At 36.4% G+C, this 7,718-nt stretch overlaps 1 protein-coding gene across 3 annotated transcripts in view; it reads left to right on the top strand.

The window, feature by feature from the left end:
- Nucleotides 1-4,809, top strand: part of ip6k1 (inositol hexakisphosphate kinase 1) — a 52,551-nt gene extending 47,742 nt beyond the window's left edge. For all 3 annotated transcript variants that reach the window (XM_016459544.1, XM_016459546.1, XM_016459545.1), the window contains one exon: nucleotides 3,922-4,809. In XM_016459544.1, coding sequence (XP_016315030.1) covers nucleotides 3,922-4,440 — 519 coding nt within the window. In that variant the 3' untranslated portion in view covers nucleotides 4,441-4,809. The remainder of the gene's footprint in view (nucleotides 1-3,921) is intronic.
- Nucleotides 4,810-7,718: the final 2,909 nt, after the last annotated feature.

Here is a 7,718-nt window from a genome sequence, read left to right as displayed (position 1 = left end):
CAAAATATATATAACTTGAATTAAGAAATTAAACAAGGTAACTGTGTAGGGCAAGCAAGCTACTGCCAAACCAACAGAAGCAGGTTTATGCAGGAAGCCCAGCTTTTCCAAATGTAAACAATTAAAATGAATAAATAATAATAATGAATAATATATTTTTTTCACAAATTCTGTGTTGTGTATTTTCTGGTAATCAAATGAACATGCAGAACATTCGTATTTAAATATTTTTGTAGTTTAATATTCACAGACACAGTCTATATATATGTACTGACCTGTTTTTTATTTATTCATCAAAAATAAGACAAATTCCATGAAATTCCGTGTTATACAGTAAATTCAGTTTTTATGACTGGATTCCGCGATTCCGTCCATGTTCTGCATCGCGGAAATCATAGGGCCCTACTAATGTAGCAAACGATATGATAAGCTCATTGTGAGAGTAAAGGATGGGGACATTGTTGTTTATTTACTTAGCATTGAGTCTCTCCAACTAGGTGACAACGTAGCGTTAAATCACCATTCAACAGACTCAAGCCACCACTGCACTGCCGTCTATTGGACTGCAGAAAGATACTAACTTTTCAATCTGCTACATTACTGACTGTACTGACGAACTATGCTGACACTGTGTGTGACAAAATACAATAGAAATTCTATTGTATGATATGATGAATGGATGGCTCATTTTTAACAGCTGATTCAGTGATGTTAGAGACTTTTGTCGAATCCGCTGGCTGCACCGTTCTCAAGCCCACTGTGTGTGACGCTGTGTTTCGTTGTGAAAGCGAAACTAGTTAGTTTGGTCTTCCAAAAGAGGACACAACTAGAAATCAGTGGTTAAGTTGTATTTACAACAATGTTCCAGAACAGTTCAACCCAAATATTCAGATGTGTGCAGCGCATTTTATGGTGGACTGTTTCCTGATCCTGGTAGCTGATCCTGGGAGAGTAGACTACAATGCTGGCTGTTATGACTCGCAGACTGTAAGTACGTTTTTATATTTAAAGAATTTGCCACTGATGATTCAAACGCATGTTTTAAGCAGTGTAGAGTAGCGCTTGTTTGTTGTTTCTCCGATCACAAATGCAGACATAGTTTTATGTTTACGCAGTGCGATACGTAACGCAACGCGTAAAAAGACAGTACAAGTCATTATAATCAGTAATTATGTCCCCACTGGATGCAACAAATGCCTCGTTTATAATGGGTTTTATTGGTTTTGTCTCGTCGTGCTGGGAGACGGCATCACAGTATGGTAGGGGCGTAACATTTCCGTCACACGCTTGAGGTATTCGGCCAATCACAACGCACTGGATAGCTGGCCAATCAGAGCACACCTCGCTTTTCAGACCGATGAGCTTTGTAAAAATCGACGCGTTTCAGAAAGGCGGGGCATAGAGGAGAAACAATAATGTACAGTATGTGGCTAATAATGTGCTTTTTGAACCTTAAACCGCATAAACACATTTCATTACACCAAATACACAAAATAATGTTCTTTTTAGCAACATCATATGACCCCTTTAACCTGCAAAAATAAATACAAATAAACAACAGAACTCTTGCCTTACTTCCTAACTAGCAGGAACAGGAGAAAATGCTGCAAATGGCTGATGCGAAACTGACATTTCGACGCAGTGTCGAGATCCCGAAGCGTAGATGTTTTGAAACACTGCTCCGAAGTGTGAATCAAAACACCCATGTCACGTGACAACGGCTAAATTAGGCTTCGGTGCGGTTAATAAGTGTTTCAACCGACAGGCGGCAAAATAAATTTTTTTTATTGTTTTCAACAAAACTTTTATCAACTTTAAGAAAACTTTTTCAACAGTTTTTTATCACTAGGACCCATTTCTCAATACTTAGGCCACTGTTCAAAACTCTTCACACAACCCAGTTTGTACATATTGTATATTACCGTATTGATTTGATATATATCAAATCTAAAGCCTTTCAATTTCATTACCAACTTTACAAGAGGGGAAACTTTTGAATAATTTCATACTGTAAATATGGACCATGTAACTTATATTACAGTGAATTCTAAAGAGTAGAGAGCTGCCATTCTTGTTTTGTAAAGACATTTTACAAAAGAAAAAAAGGTAACAGTTTAGTTTAGGGACCAGTTCTCACTATTAACTAGTTGCTTATTAGCATGCCTATTATTAACATAGTGGCTGTTTATTAGTACTTATAAAGCACATATTCTGCATGACCATATTCTACATCCCTAATCCTACCCAATACCTAAACTTAACAACTACCTTAATAACTATTAATAAGCAGCAAATTAGGAGTTTAGTGAGGCAAATGTCGTAGTTAATTGTTTGTTAATAGCGAGAATTGGACCTTAAAATAAAGTGTGACCGAAAAAAAAACTGTATAATGCTACCTGTTGTTGGTGTTTTTTATGTCATTGTGTTATGAATGACAAAGTGTGTTTGTTGGGTTACAGCCTTTGCTAGTGAGACATTAGCGAGTTGTTATGCATTTTGGATGTGAAATTATCTGAAAGAGTTTTGAAAAAGTGAACAAAGTATTGAGAAATGTGTCATAGCAATTGTAGAAAAAAAATTCATGAGGTGTAACCATCAAGTAAAATTAGGATTAGATTAGGAACAAATTATCACTATTAACTAGTTGCTTATTAGCATGCATATTACTAGCATATTGGCTGTTTATCAGTACTTATAAAGCACATATTAATGCTTGATTCTACATGACCATATTCTAGATCCCTTAATCCTACCCAATACCTAAATTTAACAACTACCTACTATTAATAAGCAGCAAATTCGGAGTTTGAGGCAGAAGTTATAGTTAATAGTGAGAATTGGTCCCTAAACTAAAGTGACCAAAGTAATAAAATATTTTTCTTACCCAAGGGTAAGGTGTGTGAGTGTAAAGATCTTAATGATTGTTTTAAAATTACAATTAATGAAGAAAATATATTTTTAAAATATATTTTAAAAGTCTTTCCTACAAATACCTGTTTTTCATAGTAACTTATGTTACACAATTTACGTTGTTAGTGAATGACCCCATTGTACTCATTACCTTTCTGGCTGTAAATAATCTTTGCAGAAAAAAAAAAAAGATGCTTGTTGCACATATGGACTGAAATGAATCTTTGCATGTCATAATTTATAATAGCAAATGCAAACACACTGTTCAGCCCTGAATATTCAGTATAAAAGTACTAACTAATCAAAATAATCCTATGATATATTCATATTTATTTAGGGTTAATCAATAGATCTGTGGGGCAGCTGTTGTTTGTGTTGGATCTCGAGTGCAGTGAAGAGGTTGATTTAGACTCCAGTATTGATGTGCTCTGCTAATAATTTCAGATCTGATTGCCTGAAATGGTTTTCCGGCATTCCTCCAACATTTCCAGTCCTGAAATGACTGCATTGTTCGCTAGCACGGGTGCATAGACATCTTTTCTCACATATGTATACCTGCATGTGCAATGAAAACTTATTAAGAAGTGATTAATATCAATATATTGCCCTGTATAGGTATGGCAGAAAACTTGCATTTATGTAAGTAGGTTCTACCCTACCACCTGTCCGCAGTTTCCACAGCCATTTCTTGAGCCTTTTTCCACATCTGAGATGTGAACAATAGGGATAAAAACAAGGGGAATTAATTTCTCTACATAGATTGTATCTGGGTAAAGACACAGGATTCTTTCTGCACTCTCTCATTAATGACATTTTGTTATTTTTATTAAAAGTTACATTGTGTGGCAAAAGCCAAAGGAAGGCTTGAAGACAGTATAATCAGACCTTGACAGAATTGAACAGGCGATTTAGTTCTCCTAATTGACCGTTGTAGTGCCAGCTCTGTTGTTCACGTTAAAGAGTTTTTCCCAGTCATTCAAGCTCTCTGCGTCTCCTGTGTTTGTTCTGCAGGTCTACCAGATGGACACCGGTCACTATCTATGCAGGAACAAGTACTACGGCCGTAGTCTTTCTATCGAGGGATTTCGACACGCACTCTTTCAGTTCATGCACAATGGGACGCAGCTGCGCAAAGACCTTTTTGAGCCCATCCTGAGCAAACTATGCAGCCTGAAGGCTGTGCTGGAGCGCCAGGCCTCGTACCGCTTCTACTCTAGCTCGCTGCTCATCATATACGAGGGCAAGGACCCCGAGTCTGTGGACGCTGGCTGGCAGAAACCCTCAGAGCTGCCATCAGAAAAGGAAAATCAGGCCACACCGCTTGGGTCTGTGGAGAGCCCGCCGGCCTCAGAGCCCCACACGCCTCCTCAGATGCTGAGTGTGGATGTGCGCATGATAGACTTTGCCCACAGCACCTTCAAAGGCTTCCGGGATGACCAAACGGTCCACGACGGACCTGACCGTGGCTACGTGTTCGGACTAGAGAGCCTCATCAACATTTTGCAGGAAATCCGCAAGGAGAACCAGTAGCCGAACCCACTGCTCCTTCAGTTGCCACCCAGCAACTCATGCAGACTGTTGACATTTTCATAGAAAAACAAAGATGTTTGTAAAGATTGCACATTGACACAAAACTAAAGGCGTGTTATTATTTGAATCGTGAGGGATCTGTGCACACAAGAAATGGAGGTGACCTCTAGCTATGAAGGTATTGCTGTCAGGAAAGAAATGGCTCAACAGAAGATGGTTTCAGTTTGTTTGTCACATGGATTCATCGCCACCGTGTGGCCCGCTGAAGCACTGCAGGAATGAACCATGAACTCAGGCCGTGTTGTCAGGGTCTCTCTTAGAGTGTGGGATTGCTATGTGTGTGTGTGTGTGTGTGTGTGTGAATCTCAAGAAGAAAAGTCCAGGTCACATTTCACCCCAAAATCAAAATAAGAAAGATGTTATATTGCATAAATAAAGCCTGTTTTAGGACCTTTAAGATTTTTGTGATATTATTTTCATGATAAATTTAGCCTGAAAGCATTTCATCCAAAATTCTTATTATAATGCAAAACATTTTATCCAGACACACATTGTTTTAAAACAGAATAAATAAAATTCAATACAACAAATTCCATCATGAATTGTACTTTGCCACTATAAATACTGTATCATTATTTGTTCACATCATACTGTACTAATGAGACTGATAGGGAAGATTAGTTATAAACATAATGTCACCTTGCAAAAAAAATCTTAATGGTTTTTAAAATATTTTCATGCAGTGTTGTTTTTTCTTGTAATTTGTTTTATTTTCTTGGGTGGGGGAGTGTGAAATATAAGATGTTCTTGTACTCAGTATTTCTCCAGGAGTTTAAAAGGGAGTAAATTCAGCTCAGAGCAGTTGGTCAAAGCTTTACTGTAGGAGTCAGGGGCATTTAAAGGAGGTTTTAAACCACTCATCTCTGATGACAAGACGATGAATCTGGCCCAGTGGCAATAGTTGAATTCACAGCTTAGCTATGCGAGCCTATTTAACCGCTCAGATAATGCTTTTTTTATTTTATTATTATAATTATATTTTGGGCTTTTTGGTAGCTATCTTACTCTGTACATTTAAAGCAGTCATTACATGTTAAGAGTTTTAACATTTTTGTTGTCCCCCTCTGTGATTGAGCAGTCGTAGGGGTTTTGGGGAGATAGTGTATTTGTAGTCTTGAATTTAGATTACCCTTGTGTTACAAAGTCTTTCCCTGTCAGTAACGTGGTTATCATTGCAGAGAAAAGCCTCACTGTAAAATAAATAAATAAAATAAAATAAAAGAATTTTCTTAATCTGTCAAAATATTTAAACATCCTTAAAAAAAATCACCCTGAAAAGCAAAATTGTGTAAGGTATAAAGACTTGTTTACAGATATTATTCCCCTCTTGATTTAAAAGTAAAAAAATAAATTAAAAAAAAGATACATTCTTTATAAACAAGTCTTGATATTTTAAACAATTTCACTTTGATTTTTTTAGGCATATTTAGATATTTTTGTTGAAAAACAACATAAACCGACTTGAGAAACTTATTTTAGTTAGTGCTCACTAACATCTGCACTGTACATTTTTATAAACACATTACAAGAGCATGATTTTTATTTTTGTTTCATTTTGTTTCCGAGTTATTTCCGAGTTGTCTTTTAATTACACCGATACACTCTCAGAAAAAAAAAGGTACAAAAGCTGTCACTGGGACGGTACCCTTTCAAAAGAACAACTTTGTTCCTTACTTAACCATAAAAGGTGCATTTTAGTACCTTAAAGGTAGAGATTTGTACTTGAAGTGCACAAATTAGTACCTAAATGGTATATATTAGTGCCTTTTGAAAGGGTACCACCACAGTGACAGCTTTTGTACCTTTTTTTCTGAGAGTGTATGCAGTGACATCTACCCACCATCAGCAAATGTAGCAAGATTGGTTTCTAGGTTTGTTCTTGTGAGTCCCGTCAGCAGTCTCCTCATCATGACACCTTCAGCATGTGCTCTGTCTAGATGAAGCATTTATTGCACTATGGTGTCACCCTTTTACTGAAAATGGACACTTTTCTTCATTCTCTGGGAAACGGGACATCGTATCTGCCCGTAGTAGCACTTGATTCATTCGTCTTGTCCTACATTGATTGAATTTGATCACGAGTATAAATAATAAATCAACATTATAAAATATGCGGAGCTGTGCCGTAGGGATGTGTCTGTATTTAGACGTGTGATTTTGGTCAATAGCCATAACTGGAATATGGAGTGCTTAACAACTGTTTAACAAAGTCATCCGATCATTTCTGTAACCGCTGAAGGGAAATGTTTGAAGGACAAATGCCACATGTATGATGTGTTCTCTCACAATATACATGAGAAATGTACTCAAGTTACGTTTAATTCCTAACATGTTGGCGTCATTGATTAAAGTGTAGCTGGTTTGTGTAACTAAACCTTTCATTTGTGTCGACGCATGAGAGAGGAACGCAGATTCGTAGATTTGGCATAAAAAGAAAGAAAATGATTACCCCTAATCCTGAAAATTATCCTTTTATCTTTATTGTTGTTGCATGGATGGATATTTTTTTAAGATAAAATAATGACAACTTTGAATTTGAGCTATAAATTGTTTATTTAAAAACAGTTGTCTTGTCTCGTTAATATTTTGTTGTTTTGATTTGACCAAATAAAGCAGAAAGAACAACCACAAACATTCAAACCGCAAGTTTAAAAACTTAAAAAAAAAAAACAGTTTAAAGGGGTCATATGATGGACTTTGAAGTGTTACAAGCTCTTGGTTACAAGAAGATCTGTAAAGTTGCAAAGACTGAAGTCTCAAATCCAAAGAGGTTATTTGAGTGTTTCCTGTGGAGCTAATGTTAATTAATTGATGTGAGCTTAATACTCCAACTGAAAAAAATCCAATGTTTTACATGGTTACAGTTTATTTTGATGGTCCCCGTAATCAATCAACTATAAGCAACTTTGCAACTACATGCCAACTAACTCTCATTAGAGTATTAGTATGCTCAAGAATGGTAGAATCTAGGATGGTAGAATGAGGTGACGTACATGCAAAGACACTTATAGTCAGTTTATCTGTTGGGTGACCATCAAAATAAAGTGTTAGCAAATATTTACAGTAGCAGACATACTAATACTCTAATGACTGTAGTTGATATGTAGTTGCAGAGTCACTTATCAACAGCTGTTTAAAGGGTACCATCAAAATAATCAAATTGATATTACAATAAAAATAGTTCAAAGCAAATGTGTACACATTCATCTGATCTGATA

This window comes from Sinocyclocheilus anshuiensis, unplaced genomic scaffold (assembly GCF_001515605.1).
Source record: "Sinocyclocheilus anshuiensis isolate Anshui unplaced genomic scaffold, SAMN03320099.WGS_v1.1 scaffold2209, whole genome shotgun sequence".
Classification (NCBI taxonomy): Eukaryota; Metazoa; Chordata; class Actinopteri; order Cypriniformes; family Cyprinidae; genus Sinocyclocheilus; species Sinocyclocheilus anshuiensis.
Note: the sequence above shows the minus strand (reverse complement) of the source record. Positions and strands in the feature narration are given on the sequence as shown.